The sequence below is a fragment of the Prosopis cineraria genome, unplaced genomic scaffold (genome assembly GCF_029017545.1).
Source record: "Prosopis cineraria cultivar Desert tree isolate PC_DT_omini unplaced genomic scaffold, ASM2901754v1 PC14, whole genome shotgun sequence".
NCBI classification, from domain to species: domain Eukaryota; kingdom Viridiplantae; phylum Streptophyta; class Magnoliopsida; order Fabales; family Fabaceae; genus Prosopis; species Prosopis cineraria.
In genome coordinates, this window is record NW_026555345.1 from 30,429,804 (window position 1) to 30,449,094 (window position 19,291).

A 19,291-nucleotide genomic window follows, 5' to 3' on the forward strand; every position below is an offset into this window, starting at 1 on the left:
AATATAATGAGAAAAATCCAATTTAAATAAAATAGGAATAAAATTATTGGCAGTCTACTGACCCATCCTCAACTGCGAATTCGAAAATCCTAAATGAAATCCAATGATAAAATGGTCAAAATTCAAACAGGTAATTGCTAAGACCAACATATCTAGATCCTTGATCCCTCCAGAGTAACTCAATGAATCCTGCCCAAAAAATTAAAATTTAAACCAAAAAAGAAAAATTACAAAGAATTTGGTGCTGCAAATAGCTCTCAGAAACAATGATAGATCATTGCCCAAAAAATAGCTCATGCATGCGATGTAGTTAACTCTACAATCAAAATTGTTTCATTCATTTAGTGACAATGAGCCAAGCTGTTCAACTTCAGTGCCTGATGCAGCTTCATGCAGGACTTGCATTGCCTCGGAAACCTTTATTTTCAAGTCTTCAGGAGATTCAATGAGATGGATAACCTCAGATTGGTCCATTTCCAGCAACATCCCTGTCACTTTTGCTGTATGATTTGGTGCAAGACGATCTACAAGGGGATATAGATGTTCACCTAACATCTGGTCATCACAACCAATGTTATCCAGGTTAAATTAACTTTCATGCAGTAAACCAACCCTAAACTTCATTTCAACCTACACGAAAGGAAGATAGATGCTCACCATGCGCTGATTTTCGGGTGTAGCTGAGGCCAAAGCTGAGGCAAGTGTCGTAGAAAGTGCACCAGGTCGTAGATTGTCAATGGGAGCTGAAGTAACCCCAGAACCATCAAAGGGCAATGGCATCATTGGACTCACTAGACCTTGGGGAACAACAGATGAGTCCATGCCATTTCGAGTGTTGCCCATATATCTAAACCCTTGATTGGAGTTCCGATGCACCATCTAGATTGAAAGAAATCAGATAGCTCTCAACATTGTGGAGAATTGAAAATGCTATTAATTACAACTATAGGATAAACTTGAGAGAGTCACCTGGTTTTGATGCACATGTTGGAAATTTCCACCCCGTCGAACACCCATCCTTTGCCCAGGCTGAACCTGTCTCTGAAGCTGGTATGGCATAATGAAATTTGGAGCAACACCAGGACGCATTCCGGGCAAGAGTTGTTGCTGGAAACCAAATCCAGCTGGCTGAGGTGGTATAAGCCCATGTGTTCCCTGACCGTAGTACAACTGCTGAGGGGCAAGCCTAGGTGTTCCAGGATGATATCCAGGAATTCCGGCAGGTAGAGGGGTGATTCTACCAGGTGCACGGATTTGAGCAAAATGAGCCTACAAGAGAAAGTAAATTGTGAATTTGTTCATCCAATGAGCTTTTGGATGTATGTAGCCTAAGAGGGGAGAGTCAAAAATTGAGAAACCAGGGAGTAGTGGTGAAAAACTCAAAGTTCAAATGATCCATGATTGAAACAATAACTTGTATAACCTGCAGGGCCTTTCTCTCTTCTTTCCGCTGGGCCACAGCAACATAAAGAGGTTTTCGACCTACCATTTTCCCGTTCATTTCATTTAACTGCAGAAAGAAAAGAAAAAAAATTCCAAGTATACCTTGTAAGAAAAGACAATAGCAGTTCAAGGGTCAGAACCTCTTTAAAACAAGAGTTAATGACTTACAGCTTTACTTGCTTCCTCAGGGGTAGAAAAAGCAACAAAACCAGAACCCTTGCTATGTCCATGTGAATCAAGCATAACCTGCAGACATATATAATACAATGACTTATATTGTTCCACTATTTTCTAACAGTCTAGCAGCACCCAAATGGCCAATTTAAATGCATGGGTAAAAGCATAATATTGAACAGTCCACCAACTTGCCCGTGCATGCATGTGTGCACATCCTCAAAATAGAGAGAAGATAAAAACGAATAATTGGTTTTGTCATACCTTATATGATGTAATAGTTCCGAACTCAGAAAATAGCTCCTTTAGTTTGTCATCATTGATGCTGTCATCGAGATTTTTCAAGTAGAGATTAGCACCTTGTAATTTCTCATATCTACTAATTCTTTCCTGCTCAAATTTGACCTTCAACTCTGCCTCACGTTCTGCTTTCTTCTGAGCTCTTCCTACATACAATACCTTGTCATCATTGATAATGCTTCCATTTAATCTCTCAACCGCAGCAGCTGCTGATTCTGGGTTTTGGAAATTAACAAAGCCAAAACATCGAGACTTCCCATTAGCATCTTTCATGATAACTGCACTAGTTATCGTACCATATGGCCTGAAAAGCTGTTTAAGGTCCTCATCAGAATATGTCTCAGAAAAATTTTTGACATATACATTAGTGAACTTCGGTGATCCATTTGCACGAGCCCTTTCCTGACGCCGAACAAAGAGTCCAACATAGACTTGTTTATCATTTAGCAACATACCATTCAACTGTTTGATAGCATTTTGTGCAGATTCTTCATTGTCAAATTGCACAAAACCATACCCTTTTGACTGGCCAGAGCTGTCAACAGCTACCTTGCAGGAAAGTACAGTTCCAAAGGTAGCAAAAGTGTCATGCAATGCCTTGTTATCTATTGATGTGTCCAGGTTTTTAATGAACACATTAGCATATCCACTTTTCCGAATGCTAGGATCTCTATGAGAGAACATGATACGAATGGGTTTCCCATTAAGTGGGGTAAAATTGAGAAGTTCCATGGCATTAGACGCTGCAATATGAACAAATGTTAATTCTAACAACTTTATCAGTAGTAGCAAATATATGCCTTGACTAGGAAGACATCCTGTAATAAATATGAGTTATCTTAACACCCGAAGTCACCCAGTAAGGCTTTTCATTAATTATATCCACATAACATCAATAAACAATAATAGAAAAAAGAAGGAAGAAGAAACATCATAATCCTGTATTGGAAGAAAACTAGATCATGAGCTTCAAAACCCACAAGCAATAAATACTATAAATTGATTCAGTAAAATACAAAACTTTGATCAAATCAAATCAACGATTTTAGATTCCATACAAATAAAAAATTGAAGTAATAGATAAAAGATTTGAACATAATCAGTTTAGTATACTCATCATGGATAGATTCTGATAAAAAACACTGACAAAATATTCCGCAACTCACTAAGACATTAAATTCGAACAGAATCACTTCAGTATTTCAATCGGGTGTCAAATCTGATAAAAACACTGATATGAGGAGGAAATTTAATAAAAAATCAAAGATAATTCACATAGAAAAGTGAGCCCAACAATTTAATAATAAAATTTAACGAGTTGATCAATGAAAGTACGAACCATCCTGAGCGGTGCCGTAGTTGACATAGGCGTAACCGAGAGAGGATCGCCTGGTCTGATCCCTGCAAACCCTGATGGAGACGACAGTCGCAACTTGGTTGAACAGATCATAGAGCTGCCCCTCATTCACATTCGGGTCTAGATCACCAACGTACAGTGACATATTTGAGAACTGTCCCCCGGACAATGCCGCCGCCGCAACCGACACCGGCGCCGGAGGGCCACTGGGCTGAACCATCGGTGTAGAAATCGCCGCCGCCATGGCTATCCGGAAACAAAAATTTCAACAACTGAGTCGTAGAAAAACAAAAATTCCGATAAAAACGTCGAGCAATGAGAGATAAAGAAGAAGATGAAGAACGATTCGAACAAGAGGGAGTAGTTACTAGGGATATGTCTTCACTGAAAAAACAAAAAAAATTAAAAAAAGATGGTTATTTTTTCAATCTCGGGAAGAAAAATTCCCTATTCTTGGTCTCCGAGAGTAGAGAAAAGTGGAGGGCAAGGCAAGGGAGTTACAGGAGAGAGGGAACTGGCTTATGTACATGGGTGTGACTCGGCGTCCAAACGGCGCGTTTTTTCTGTTGGCGTTTTGCAGAAATCGCGGCGTTTGGTTTTATGGGAGATGCGCACGTGAACAATGATGTCGTAGCACGTGACAGATGTTCTGTTCCCGGACATACGTCGTCGAGCTTTGAGTGCGTAACTGGAGTGTTCCGTTCCGTTGTTAGCTCGTCGCGGGCAAATAATAATAAATTCAAAAAATGAATACTTCAACTCCAAGAATTTACTCCTTCCTTTTCCGATCAAATTATAAAAAATTTTGATATAAAATTATGTACACAAATAAAATATAATAATAATATTTTATAAATTTATCTTTTTATAACAAAACTATAAACTTTTAAAGATAACTCTATACATTTAATCATTATAGCACAATATTATTTCAATTTTTTTCTTCAATTTAAGAGTAATATTAAAAAAATATTATTAATAAAACTGTATTTTTTTATATTGACTTATATTTTGAGACAATATTTTTATAAAATTATCTTATAATTTATCACGAAAGTTTACTTTTTAGATTGTCCTTATAATTTTTAAAAAATTTATATAAAAGTCCATAAAGACACGTGGTGAAACGCGAAACAAAGTCAATAAAATGATGTGGCTAACATTATGACTTTATGGATGCCATGCGTGCTTCTAACATTAATGCGGCTGGACACGTTGGAGATACAACACAATAAGTTAGGATTCAAAAACTTGTTAGAAGTAGATAAGGCCTCAAAGCTAAAGAGAGGTAAATTAATTTGTTTACTGTTGCGTTTTTATTTTTAATGTCGCGGATCATATGTTTAATCAACCAAAGTAAACAAACAAAATTTTAACAATTGAGACTAAACAAAAATTTTTAATAAATTATAAAATTGAATTTCAACGTTTAGAATATAGAAAATAAATTGAAAATTAAATGAAATTATAAGAAACACATGTACTGAGCAAATTTTGGTTGCCGTAAATACATTCAAATTCATATAGTTAGGAGTTTAGGACTTACCTTACAGAAGGTTTCATATTTCTGTCATTTTCTTTCTCTAGTTAAGATGAAATATAATCCAGAAAATCATGATTAGTGCTCAAATAAGTTTTCAAATCTCTAAATGGTACATATATGATCCAATAAATACAAATCAATCTTTTTTTTTTAATAGACTCTGCCAATTTTCTATCATCTGGTGTGACAGTATACTCTTGGGGATTGTCTCTCCTCTTGTAAATTAGGAGAAGCAAATTCTATATGTAAAACTTCTGCTGGCAATAATTCACTGTCTCAACTGCAACATCATTCCGCATACCTAGGCCTTAAACCCTTCTTGCTCGTGAAAAATCCAATGCTATTTTGCCGCCCCAGAAAGCCTATTATACTTGTTTTCTGCCCTATCAAATTCAAAGACAATATTTAATGTTTCCAAGTTAATAATGAACAATGAGTGTGCAAATTGCAGAGAAATAGCAGAGAAAATCTGTTCACTTGGTGAATGAATGTTTCTTAGAAATATTTACAAGTAACGGTCTCCAATATATATAGCCCTCAAGTGAAAGGGAATTTACAATAATATATGCGAGCGAGACGTCATCAATGACATCCAAATAAACCGAGATAAAATAGAGGAATGAAATGTAAGTTTCAGAGAAGGGAACAATTTGAATATGAATTGCTAAAGTGACAGCCAATAAGTATTTTCTATCATTATATCTGAAGAGATTCCTTACATGAAAGCTCGTTCATATATCTCACGAACACAACTCTAACTAAATTCTCACCTGCTATAAATGTTTTGCCAGCCCAGGACATTTTTACATCTTGTCAGGTTCAATACTAAATTTAAATGTTCGAATATGAAAAGAAACAAGTTTAACAGACTTGCCTGTCACCACGACAATGCACTAAAATGAGGTAAACAGGATCTTGGCAAGTAATCTGGAATAGATTCCACACGATGTAGATGCATGTCGTGATGCTGAAAATTAGGAAAACACAAATTATCCACATCCATTTAAAAAAAAAAAATTCCCACCGGTCATGTTAACAACTTTACATAAATGAACGAATCCAATTAAAATTAATTAATGCTAAATTACTGGAAATTTATTAAAATAAGGATAGTTAATTAGAAGATTGTGTTTAGTTAAATAAAGAATATCAAACTGAAGGGCATTTGGGGTAAAAATTTTAAACAACTAGCAGAAGATCTTCTAATAAGAACTGGAAGGAGAACGTCAATAAAAACTAGATAAACAAACACTTTGAGGTAAAAGAATCATTAGAAGGATAGCTTATGAAATTTTAGAAGTTAAAAAGCAAATTTTTATTTAATCTCTGAGTCATTAGTTAGTTGTATGATTGCATTTTTTTTTTTTGGGGCACGAAGAACATTTTAAGAATTGAAATATTATTTATCTAGCTAATCATAAGAAGCCATATATAATTTACTTAAAAAAAAATTTTTATTTTTTTTACAAGAACTAATTTTTTTTAGTTAAAATTAAGAGCTCTGGAAGTCTGAGTCACTAGCATTCTTCATAACGGTATTTGCTCATGTTAAAAAGTTTTAAACACCAAAATCTATGGACGTTTGGACAAAAACCAAAAAAAAAATAGAAAAGAAAAAAAAAACACCAAAATATATGGGAATGTCACCTTCGTCAGAAGTGAACTAACCTGCCAAAAGATATCAATAGAACTATCCAAAAGAGTGCAGAACTCCAACTACACTCTTTGTAGGCAACCCACACCTGATATTGTACACGTCAGTTAAAATTTTTACATTAAAACAAAAAGGATTAAAAAAAAGTACATACTTTAGCATGCTTATTCAATTTAATTGTGGCTTAGATTTGAACAAACATCATTCAGAAGTCACTCATAACTGAAACAAAATCAACAGATGATTTTCACAACTTCTCACAAAGTTAAGATTATTATTATTATTATTCATCAATTTAAGTCTCTCCGTAAGAGCTACAGAATGCTCTTGGAGGAACATTACTTGCATAAATGTATAATGTGAAATGAACTTGAAAGTAACAACCTTTTCTTCCTTATGATGTATAATAACATATTGATAAATACAAACGAAAGCACTGCTCATAGAAGCTTAATAAAATTAAATTGAAGTTATGAAATATTGCAATTGAAAACTACTTTTTATAAAATGTGAGAAAAAGAAACGATTTACTATGCTTCTTTGAACCTTGATATTCCAAGTTAATGACCATAATGTACTTTCATATAATTTACAGAAGCTAAGACAAAGTAATAGAGGCATACACCTAAAGCCACAACATTGATATAGAAGTCAATTAGTGTTGCTGTCATCCACCTGCAAACAATCGGAGCTGTTGGCATCTACTTAAGATATCAGAGTGAAACTACCAGATTCTAGAAAATCAACTGATGCAAACAAAGTTGTGAATAAAACATGGAAGATACATGGATAGGCTTGTGGTCTATAATTATACCCATAGGGGAAGACAACAAAGAAATTTCAACAATGAAAAAATATCAAAGCGCCTTATTAACTCATACTATTTTGGAATAATTGTTATCTACCCTTTGCGCACCATACAAGCTTTGAGATATTTACCAAGAAGCAAATATGCAAATGACAGAGAAAGAATTATTAGATACTTTATTTGCCAACAGTATTTGAATTTTACTGAGATCATGACTTGTGAGGGCCTAGGGAAAGTAAAAAGGTTTAAAAAAAAAAAACACTATTGGAGACCAAACGTTTTAAGTCCATTTCATTCTGACATTAGTCCATTTGGCACCAACGTTAAGTGATGAAGATAGCCATTATAGTATTGCACGATTCACAAAACAAAAAAATCAGTCCTTAACTTCAGGCAATGGTTTTTCTAAGGCCCGAGAAGGTTCATAGAACTTCTCACAATTTCATCCATATCAAAGACACAGACACTAGTAGAAAAATATATCAAAGAAGGGAAAAAGAAAAAAGAAAAGAAAACTCATGACTTCAAAAAAAAGCAAGTGGATAAGCAAATGAAATTTGAGTCACATTAAGGCAGGGTGTCTTTCCCCATTAAAAACGAAAAGAAAAGTGCTATCCCTATGCTGGTAAGAGATTTCAAATAAAACATGTATACGTTGATAGCTCTAGAAGTCCTATCATGGGACAAGAATGTTCCTTTCCACATTCTTGTGTGACAGCACATGCCTAACACACCCTATAGTAATGGAAACCAATGCATTACCTTGTCACAAAAATTAAGATGGATGAGCATATTGCATAAAACCTTTTCCTTTCATGCCATGTGTGAAACCATTTTAACAATGGGAGTGACAGTAAAAAAAAAAAAAACAAACATGAAGCACTTACGGAGTTAGAAGTTCCATCTGGAAAGGGGAACCATCAGTGATGAGAGTGTACACCAAAGTCCCTAACATTAAAGAACCCAAAACTGTAAAAAGAATTCTCAGAGTCACAACAAAAGAATGCTGCTTCCCTTTTGGCGCTGCTTCTCCACCATTCCTAGGGAAACAGGCTTTACAGTGTCAATCTGATTCAGAACTGAATGACAAGTGGAGTAACAACGTCGATGATAGAGTAAGAAATCGGTAAAAGTTGAAATCAAATGAGACATCAATAGTTGTGGGTGCATACTTGTTTGGATGCTTCAACAGAACATAATACATGGGATTTTGTGAAGATTCTTGAGATGACAACTTTGAGAATTGCACAACAATATAGGCACATGAAGTAATGCTGAGACAATAAAAAATAAGAAAGTGAACTAAATTAGCAATTCTGAGCATTCAGTCGATCATGATCCTCAAAAGCACCACAAAAGAAACAACCAAGAAGCCCATTATCAACTTGAGCTTCCAAGAATAAAACATTGGAAACAGGTTGCGTCATGAAAATAATATAAAATTGCAGAGGAACTGCCGGCTTCTAGCCTTCTACCGCAGATGCAAGCAGTGAAGTGGAGGGAAAAGAATACAAAAATAGAAACCTGGTTGAGAAATTATTTCCAAAAAGATAAAGGAAACTACGTAATGCAATTCTTCTCTCATCGGAAACCAATTCAAGGACAAAGGCATTTGGTAAGTGAACAACTTAAATTCTCAAGCGCTCAGAAAATTATTAATAATTCAATATGATGTTTAGGTATGATATTCGAGATCCCCATATTGGTTGAGTCAAATCAACATTAAGATTTAAAATTCTCCATATATATCATCCCAAAAAAATCATATCAATAAGCCTATTCAGAGAAATACAGATATAACAACCATGCAATTTTCTAAGAGCATGCTACTCAACATCAAGAGAGTTTAACTAACTAATATACAATTCTGAAATAATAAATACATTTAATCAGTGAATGAGCAGTGTCAGATCACTGCCATCCACTTGTCCAACACACATTTGTATACAACCAAGAGAATGTGATTTGTATGAATGTCATGGCAGACAAAAGTATATATAAATGGCCAAAAAATCAGAGACACTACATATCATCTGAAAAAAGTTTCCTCCCATAGTTCCAAGATGCTTTACGCTAATTCTCAATAATTTAATATAGCAAATTTGTCATGCAAATAGAATAGGTTGGCTCATGGTGAAAAGATACCTTCCAAGCCCTATGAGCAAAATTATCCACAATATTGAGCTAATCCAGTTTGATTCCTTGTGAGCAACCCAAAGCTGATATGATAAAAAGTTAAGAACTGTGTCAGTGCTAAAGAATAGTCACTAGACAAGTTAAGTTTGATCAATCATTGATTAGAAATAATTATTAAGTAATAGTCAATTTGTCATATCTTCAACGCAATTTTAACTCACTTTTCGCAAAACCTCAAGTGGATTTCGTAAGAGAAGTGTGAATATGTTACAAAAATACCAGGTTTGCTCAGTTGAACATAAATCTCAAATTTTTCAAGGGCAAATAGGACAAGTTATAATTACATTAGAATACTATTCCGAACAGGAAGAAAAAGTCAACTAAAGCATTTAATTTATGCAGTAATGCAGAGGAAGTCAAAAGCAACATAAGTTTTTCTATCTTTCTACCTTCTCGCTGAGGAATGAGACTCCTACACAAAGGTCAATTTAGATGCAAGCCCAAGTAGTCAAGTACACAAAATATCAAAGAAAGAAAAAACTATTCACTATTCAGCATAAAATATTATCACACTTTAATTTAAAGTTTACATATATAGAGGGACTGCTAGCCACGTCATTTTTATGTGGAGTTTAGCATTCTCCAAAATTTATAGTGGACCAAAAAGCCAATTTTCTCACTTGAAGGGAAACTATCATCATCATTTAATGTGTTGATCACTCATATATCTCTCTATTTAATTTTCGAATGATTAAACGTCGTGCAAGTATATTCTACCAATGCAGAAATACAGACATTTAAAAAAAAAATGGTTAACTCACCGCCAAAGCGACAACATTAATATAGAAATCAATCAAAGTTGCCGCCATCCACCTGAATCAAGTACAATAAGGAAAATTTCCAAAAGTAAAGAATTGTTTAACTGAAAAGACAAATCCGTACAAATACAAACCAATGAATATTAGATTCCACGAAAAAATATACAAATTAACAAAAAAAAAAAAGAAAAAAAGAGGTAATCTAAACCCCATACCGATCAACTTTCATGTATACGTGGGGAAACAACAGCTAACAGACCACTAAGTTGAGCAAATAAGTTGAGAAGTTTCGAGCAATAAGAATAGTACGTTACTTCTTGAACAAAAGCAAGTGAATTTCCGGGTACTGGACGACGAAACAAGTATAAGCAAAAAGACATTGAAACAGGAGCTCCTTTAAAGTTGATGTGATGCAATAAGCGGAAAACTTTTGACAATTTAAAGCTGTGTTTCGAACCGATGGTTTATATTGCACATTTTCCGGGTGGTCGGATTTATGGGCTTCGGCCCCCAACTAATGAAAAAATAATAATAACAATAATAAAATAAATCGGATTTGAACTTTGACAATAATGTCATGCTGCAGGCCGCAGCAAGCAAATTCCTCTACTAAAACTTAGTTACCAAATCAGAAAACAGAATTTAATACGCTGTATGGAATGAATTCGCTAAACTAAACATGATCAAGAGTAAATGGCGCAAAGAGAGAGAGAGATACGGAGTGAGAAGCTCTTTACGAAATGGAAGACCATCCTTGAAGATAGTATAAATAAGGGTAGCAACCATGAGAGATCCCAAAGCAGTAAACAGAGTTCTTAAGCCGATTGCCAGTGAAATCTTCGCCGTGGTTACCGAAAGGTTTTTTTTTTTTTTTTTGGGGAGGGGGTGGAGGAGAAGACAAAGAAGTTGGAGAAAGCTTTATGGAAATGAGGACAAGGGAGAACCACGTTGCAAGTTGAAAATGCAAGAGAGTGAAAGGAGCCAAACTCCTTGGCACGCAAGCATGACAGACAATTCCGGTTCATTTTCCTAATTTTCTTTTATTTCTCTTTCGTTGTGGTTATCCGTTATCCTCTTCTCTTGTCTAACTCCAATCGGCTAATCCCCATTGGTTCGATTTCTATATGTATAAAACTTTGTTCCTGCATTTTACTCTAATTAATTTTTTAATATTTTAACTTCTTATATTTTTAATTTTTATAATCTATATTCTTATAAAATTTAAAAAATAAAAATATAAAGATTTAAATTATTAAAAAAAGTTTGAAAATTTATAACAAAATTTGAGTAAAATATAAAGGTATAAAATTATGTTTTTTTTCAGTTTTGTCCAGCTAACGGAGAGGCACAACAACAGCAACAATTATAACAATAATTTTTTAAAAAATCCGTACACTTCACAATTATTCAAGGGTAAATTGTTACTTGTCAAATTTTATTAGAAAAGTTTTTAGGAAAAATTATATTGGACGTATAAGGCTCAACAACCCCATGGATCAATCTTTTTTTTTATAAATGCTGCAATAAATAATGAAAAAATTAATTTACAAGTCTTTCTATTTTTTTAAATTTTAAATTAAATTCTATAATTTATTTTGTTTTAATCAAAGTAGTTTGATTGATTATATATATTAGCTCCTAAATGTTAAAATTATAAAGGAATGATTAACTTTTCAACCCAAAACACTTTTAGAATTTATAGAAAATTTGATTTAATACTTTTAGAAAAAAGAAAAAAAATTGATTTGATGTGCGTTTAAATTTTTATTAATTTTTTATGAAAATTGTGTGTGTGTGTGTGTGTGTGAGACTATAAGTTGTTTAGAAAATATAATCTAATTTTATAAAGTTTGAATTATAAAATATATATAATTAGATGTAAAGTTATGTCATCTTTTAATAAAAATATAAAATTTCTTAATTTCATTTTAAAAAATTCAAGAATTTTGATCCTTAGAGATTAACATATTTAATTAATCAAATTATAACAGTTTAATTGAAACAAAATAAACTATAAAAATCAAATTCAAAATTGAGAGAAATTAGAAGGATTTGCACATCAACTTTTTCATGAACAATCAAGTTACATTGTTCCAAACATGCATGCATGCTCTCATCCTACCACACACATATATCTGGACTTGCATGTATGATCATGCGCATGTAAGCATACAAACACATGCATGTGCATGTGTAATTATTTTACTTTTGTTTTTATATCTTAAGTTTTTGACCCAAACTGATACAGATGACAACTTGAGAGCACCATTTGAGACATTTGATTAAGCTGGATCAATCTCCTAACCAGTTAATCCAAATCGCTTAGTGATTCGTATATAATTATTTCAAATATCTATCATCTATAGCAAAAAGTTTGGATAAACCAATTCTTATAAAAGGGTATTTTATAAAACCAAAATTATTGAATAATCAAAATGAGTATAACTCTTCAAAATTCCCTCGGGCTGGCTTTGTCAAGTTAAACACTAACACGTCTATTTTACAATTTTAGAGAACAGGAAAAGTGCTTGTGGTGGAGTTGTTAGAGATCATGGTGGAAAATGGACTATGGGGTTCTCCTTTTTATGAAACCCTCTTCCAAGTGCTATTGCTGAGGTTAAATGAATTTCTAAAGATTTGGAATGTTGTTGGGACCTTGGCCAGAGACAGGTTGAAAAGTGAACAGCGATTGCATTGAAGCTTTGAACTTGACTCTTAGGGACAACACATATCACCCTTCCCTGGATGCCAGCATCGATTCCCCGAAGCTAGAATTTTAATTCAAAGAAATTGATCTCCTCTTTTCTCTTACTTTTAGGGAGGTCAATGAATGTATTAATAGTTTAGTTAAGTTCTCTCATCATTTAGATTCCTTTTGTTTGAGCTTTTGATCATCTTTGACTTTTTTTGTAGTAAGGTGGTGGATTCCGAAATATTGACTAGATCTACTAAATTGTTGTACTATATTACTTGTACCTTTTTGGGTTGTTATTAATATAAGTCTCCATGTTATTCCAAAAAAAAAAAAAAGCCGAAGTTGAACTGAACTACAGAATATCTGCCAAATATCCAGTGAACAACCTGCTATTTCCCAAGAAAAAGTCGTTCACTACTTGCAATGCCGCCATGCAAGTGTTTGCATTGTCTGTGTAAAATAAATTATATAATTTTTTTTTTAAATTCTCATTCTCCCTGGACCATCACAGGAAATAAATAAACCATACTAATTATAAAGAAATATTAGTATCTTAATCTGTTTATTATTGGTGGAATCCATATCCAAAATCTAATGTGCTCAAAAGTCCACTTATTTTCGAAATATACGTAGGCTGAATTAACGATCGGATCTTCACTAATTTTATGCTAAAAAATTCTATTTAAAGGAAAAGCAAGAAGTCGACAATCATGCCTGGCAATGTCCATTCACCTAGAAATGTAACAGTAAAGATTTGAAAATTTCTTTCAAGGCTAAAAAATAAACCCCGTGGTAAATTAATTAAAAATGCTTTCCTCACCAAAACAGGACAGCATTTAACCTCCCCAGGAAAAAATAATAATAATAAAGATGAAAGCAAAACTAACAAGCATTATCATAGCTGGCATGCAAGAGTGTACACAAAGGGGGAAATCACTGGGGGACAAAATGGAATTTGAAGAATTTGGACCACGGCTTCGGAGATGAAGCTGTGAAGTGAATCCATATCAACATGCGCAACCACCCCTTTGCTCATTCTCAGGAACAGCCTCAGGAATCCCATGGAAATATCTGCATTTGAGATTCAACCAGAATAGTGAATCTAGGAAACCAGAGCGCACATTGTACAGATAACGGTGTCAAACTTGTTTGCCTCTAGTGATGACTATTTATAAAATAATATAATTCTAACACACATGATCGATAAAATACAGTGTAAAGCAATAAAATATTCAAATGCAATTCAAATTATATTATTTCAAAAGAAATTTAGCGATATCCACAACACTCAACATGAAGTTTCTAGTGAAGTTCAAATATAAATAGTCATTCAATGTAACCAAATATTAGAAGCACATAGCTTGTGATTGCTCTGGGAAGATGAGCTGCATTTCTTTCCGTGGCTAGGGCATGAGGAGCCAAAGGCAGAGGTACATAACAAAATCATGAAGATGGGATCCAAGGAAGCAAGTTAACTAGACTCTAAAGCTGTATTTGACGCTTCCTCTTGTTTGGTCTTTACACTTCAAAAGGCTAAGAGGGCATATTTCAGATTGGCTTCTAGTATGAACCTTTTGAAGTTGTTTTTAGCAGGGTTCAAACAAATTTTTCGCTAAAAACAGACACCTTCAACCTCGTCAAGTCGGACAATTCTAGTTTCTACACAAGTTTACATGAGTTCGCTGGGTTCCAAGTTCCACCGATTTGACATGTCTTCTTTAAGTGAAGAGATGGGCTCAAGAAACTCGGCATGGAGAACTGATTTTACATAAATCAAAAGCTTGAGCAAAAAGCACAAGCATAACTAGTATGTGCCACACAATGCATAGCAATTCACTTATTCCAACGTCATGGTTTTTCATGGATTAACAGACGTATCAATATCATGCTAGCTGTAGAATAATCAAAGAAAAACTCAAATGATACTAATTGACAGTCCCTGATTTAATAATGATTACTGCTTTAGATTTTAGAAAATGCATAAGGTAAAGCCATGAAGGACACCCTTAAGAAACTGTAAGCTCAACACAAAGGCAAGACAAAAAAACAACTCTATTACATAGAAGGCATAGAGAGGGATAAATCTGATTATATTTTAATATTAGAATTAAGATAATACCATATTAGCAGTTTCTTAGTATTGAACTATTTTCAACGATAGAAAAGCACAAGTCATATTGAATATTTAATCAATGAAACAAAGACCCCATTGTCAAAACAAGCTTTTCATCCAAAGCCATAATGATTTTTGCCCTAACCATGGCTCATTATCCGATTTCTACCCACTATCATTTGCTTGCTTGATGCGATAACATGTTTCATGCATAGCTGCTATATTAAGTGCAATTCATGACATGACAAATAATAACCCTTGTATCACTTTTCTTTATATTATCATTTACTTACATGTCTTGCTCATTCTCGTTAGCTAGAGCGGTCTTCGCAATACAAAGGAATGCCTCATCAACATTGTTATCCTCTTTAGCAGAGGTCTCAAAGTAGGGAATATTCCCTTTTGAAGCGCACCAGTCCGTTGCTTTCTTCTCAGAAACCTGCAAATCAGTTTATTAGACATCATATATGATTTAACTAAAACTAGAAGTGCAATAGCATCTTCCTACCACTCGACTGTTCCCACCATCAACATCAACCTTGTTTCCAAGCAATATAAATGGAAATGTCCTTGGATCAGGAGGGTTTGCCTGTATTACAATTTGAATAAGAATCTAAATAGAAGCTTACCTCTACAAGAAGAGCAATTCAAGAAGCCAAAAGAAAAATATTTAGAACTAAGCATAAATACCAAAACAAACAGAAATAAAACAAACTCTAAGTTTGTAGCTGCTATTTAAATTGCTGTCAGCAAATGTTGAACACAAAACCCTCCTTTTTCAAAGTTTTTGAAAACCCTATGACCCTATCAAAGTGTTGTAGGATAAGTACTACAACTTGAGGGGGGTGATAAAGATAAATGATACGATTATCCATTTTAAATTATAATCATCTAGAAATTAGGATATCAGTTAATTATTATCTAGAGATCAGCACATCAGTTTGTCATTATCTGGATTTTAAGATATAAGTAATGTAATTTATATCCATTTTTTGTGTTTATTAATATCTTCTCACAAAGTAAATGGAACATCAAATACTGCCATAACTATTAAAAAGCCTTCCTTCTTACCAAGCCTTTCAATTCATCTATTTAACCATAACTATCAACATATGTATGTGTACAAAGAACTGTAAAACTCTGAAGGGCAAAAAGATGTGCATAAAGATGTCAAGGAATTTAAAAAAAGAAAAGTGAAAAGAAACAGCTGTTTGTGATAGAAGAAAAGGGACAGTTTATATTCCACTTCAAGCTGTCAAACTAGCCATCAGAATAAGCATGCAATTACATTGTTTTTTATGATATAGCCAAGTCAAAAATTCTTAACCAGACATACTAACAAAATTACCAGCTTAACCAAATTAGACTTGTTCACACTGAAAATTCTAGTTCAAAAAAAAAAAATGCTAATATTGAAGTTTTCAGAAACACCAAGCACTCATTTGCTCGCTGGAAAAGTAAGGAAGGGAGTGGATTAAATAAATAAACATAAAAATAGAATGATCAACATGTGGATGGGAGAAGAGTTGACCATGTTCACGAGGGAGGGAGGACAATTTAGTTCGTGAGATTAGGAATTATGATTCATGAGATTTGTGGTGAGTGTGATAATGCCCACATTTGTGGTATGTTATATTAAGCTTTATCATGCTTACCACAAGGGATTGGGTAATTTAGTTCATTTTTCTTCATATTTTTTAATCCATTCCATTCCTATCATTTCTAGTAACCAAACAGCTCCTAAGTCAATAACAAGTACCAGGCACCAGAAATATTAAATTTTACAAAAGGAAACCCAGCAGATATGAAGAGATGCTGATTCTAAACAGTAACTCTTAGCAAGATAGAATCATGGAAAATCTCTAAGCTCCAACACTACTACAATCTCTAACTTATCACATTGCATCTTCAAGCAGTGAAACACAAAGGAAATGATTCATAAAACAGAGTCAAAGTATGAAAAAATCAGTTGATGATATCAGCATATTTCAAATAATAGCAGGGAACACGAGGAAAGTGATAGTATTCTGTAAAAGACCATTAATCTATTTTTCATCACTAAAATCTAAAAAACGCAATAACAGATGGAAAAACAAGATACACATTTCATAACTCAATATTTGACTTGGAAAAACAGTGAGTGGAAAAATAAAACAACAGATATCACCCGCTGGTGAGTCAAAAATGAATTTCTTCTTCAGCATCACAATGAGTTCGTACATAACATTGGTTAGGTCTAGTCATAACAAAGGAAACAAAACCTACTGGAGAGACGAAAGGGTAACAGTGTCAAATCATAGGGCAAATTGCTAGAGTTCTTTTATCCAAGATTTTAAGAATGACCTCGTGTATAGTTGGAAAACTAAAGGGAATGTTGACATCTCACATAAATATTTTTAAAAATTCTTCTACCAAGGCAAGCGAACTAATTGTCTACTTTTATTTCCTCCTTTCATTTTTCCTTTCCTCATTGTAGTTCCAAGCCCAATCAAGAACTCACTAGTTAGTAGGCTAAGTAGTAAGATGTAAGATAAGAAATAAGAAATTCTCTAGGAACAATGTTATAATGAGATGGGAAAGCAGGACTAAACAATAACAAATCTAAAAATCTCCAGCTGTCTGTCATCTGCTGACACTATGGCTCAAACTATTCAGGATAAGATACAATCTTAACAGTTAAAAGTTATCCAGGGCCTCAGACATGCTAAGGATACAAATATACAATACACAAACAATGATTGAAGTCATTCAGAACCAACTAAGCAAATAAAGCCAGAGATCAATCATAAACCATAACAATGATGAAAATATACCAAGAGGAACCAAACATGAAAGATTATCATGCATGTCACCCATAAAGAATAGCAAGATAAAGAATGATATGAAGAACCTGTTTGAGAAACTCCTCATGCCAATTGTCAAGGGTATCAAAAGACTTCATGATGTTAACATCGTATACTAGGACACAGCAATCTGCCCCTCTATAGAATGCAATTCCAAGACTCTGAAATCTTTCTTGGCCAGCAGTATCCCATATCTACCATATAGACACACCATGCATTGAAATACACAACTTTCATAGTAAACTTCCTAATAAATGAAGCAGAAAACTGAAATGCAATTAAACTAGAAAACGCACTTGTAATGTGACGAGTTTATCGTCAATCTGTAGTTCTTTTGTGACAAAATCAGCACCAATTGTAGCTTTATATTGCAGACTGAACTTCTTATGCACGTATCTATTCAAGCAGTTAATAGTCCACAAATCTTACGGCCAAGAAGGGAAGAAGTGAAAAAGATGTTCTTAAAATTGAATTGCCTTTTATATCTCGCAGGACCAGTAGCGTGCTGCGTGGTTATTGAAACAGAGACCATCCCAGTAACAAGCAAACAAAACATAACCGCAAAATTTTAAACCAAACCAAATTAAGCAATAATTTAACGTGACATGCCAAGGAGATTCAGAGTAAAGGTAAACGCACAAAAATGTTCTTCACAACACCAAAAACACAAAAGCAGATACAAAACTCCAAGATCGAGGAAATTAGCAGAAACCCACAAAGGAACAAACATTACATCACCAATCAGCAAAGCGTAACAGGGGAAGGATACTGATTCATCAACGACGTCTTTCCCACCCTGGCAATGAAGAAAAATCATAAAACGTAATTCCCCACTTGTTAACGGATGCAAAAACACAGATAATACGTGTGAGCATTTGCAGAGAAACCCTAAGAACGTACCCGCTATCGCCGAGGACGATGACCTTGAGCAAGGTTCGGGGACGCAATGACATGGCGGGGAATGGATAACAACAATGAAGATCTTCGCTTTGCTGCTTTATTTGGGTGATCCTGATTGGTGGCGAACTTTGCACTTGTCAACCAGTTCGTGAGAGCGAAGGAAAAAAGGGGCGCCAATTTCGATCGCTTTCTGCACCATTCGAGTGTTTCCAAAAACGTTCTTTGTTTCTTTCAGTTTCTGACATTCAGGAGAAAAAGGGTTATAAAAAACCATAATAAATGACTCATAACAAGTTAACAACGCCTTTCCATCATTGGCCCCTCCCAATCCCATGAGTTTTAGACAAATTAATATTTTAATCCTTAACGAAAATGGACATAATTTCTAAATAGCTTTTTAATTCATGTATAAATAGCTTTGGTATTCAAAAGTCAAAACATGATATCAGGGGAAATAAATATTTTTTTTGTATGTGATTACATTCATTCAAGCTATATACTGTCATA

The 19,291-nt window shown here is 34.0% G+C and overlaps 3 protein-coding genes across 6 annotated transcripts; all 3 read right to left on the reverse strand.

Annotated features, from left to right (window-relative positions):
- Positions 1–4: 4 nt before the first annotated feature.
- Positions 5–3,831, reverse strand: LOC129292271 (polyadenylate-binding protein 3-like). Of its 2 annotated transcripts, none has more exons than XM_054929845.1 (8): positions 3,776–3,831; positions 3,257–3,520; positions 1,882–2,660; positions 1,612–1,689; positions 1,424–1,510; positions 970–1,269; positions 658–879; positions 5–555 (listed from the first exon to the last, which is right to left on the reverse strand). In XM_054929845.1, the coding sequence occupies exons 1-8, from the start codon at positions 3,801–3,803 to the stop codon at positions 334–336; spliced, it is 1,980 nt and encodes a 659-aa protein (XP_054785820.1). In that variant the 5' UTR covers positions 3,804–3,831; the 3' UTR covers positions 5–333. The 2 variants fall into 2 exon arrangements, with proteins under 2 accessions (XP_054785820.1, XP_054785821.1); XM_054929846.1 differs by lacking the exon at positions 3,776–3,831 and adding an exon at positions 3,643–3,756.
- Positions 3,832–4,874: 1,043 nt separating this feature from the next.
- LOC129292955 (uncharacterized) lies at positions 4,875–11,136 on the reverse strand. Of its 2 annotated transcripts, none has more exons than XM_054930702.1 (9): positions 10,952–11,136; positions 10,237–10,288; positions 9,425–9,498; positions 8,452–8,553; positions 8,167–8,319; positions 7,095–7,146; positions 6,486–6,559; positions 5,692–5,784; positions 4,875–5,195 (listed from the first exon to the last, which is right to left on the reverse strand). In XM_054930702.1, exons 1-9 carry the CDS (start codon positions 11,017–11,019, stop codon positions 5,183–5,185), a joined length of 681 nt encoding a protein of 226 aa, XP_054786677.1. In that variant the 5' UTR covers positions 11,020–11,136; the 3' UTR covers positions 4,875–5,182. The 2 variants fall into 2 exon arrangements, with proteins under 2 accessions (XP_054786677.1, XP_054786678.1); XM_054930703.1 differs by lacking the exon at positions 10,952–11,136 and adding an exon at positions 10,449–10,945 and having other exon boundaries at positions 4,875–5,200.
- Positions 11,137–13,629: 2,493 nt separating this feature from the next.
- On the reverse strand, positions 13,630–19,025 carry LOC129293907 (ras-related protein Rab7). 2 transcript variants are annotated; one of them, XM_054932034.1, is made up of 7 exons: positions 18,785–19,025; positions 18,654–18,680; positions 18,181–18,280; positions 17,932–18,078; positions 15,550–15,630; positions 15,335–15,480; positions 13,630–13,999 (listed from the first exon to the last, which is right to left on the reverse strand). In XM_054932034.1, exons 1-7 carry the CDS (start codon positions 18,835–18,837, stop codon positions 13,936–13,938), a joined length of 618 nt encoding a protein of 205 aa, XP_054788009.1. In that variant the 5' UTR covers positions 18,838–19,025; the 3' UTR covers positions 13,630–13,935. The 2 variants fall into 2 exon arrangements, with proteins under 2 accessions (XP_054788009.1, XP_054788010.1); XM_054932035.1 differs by lacking the exon at positions 15,550–15,630.
- Positions 19,026–19,291: the final 266 nt, after the last annotated feature.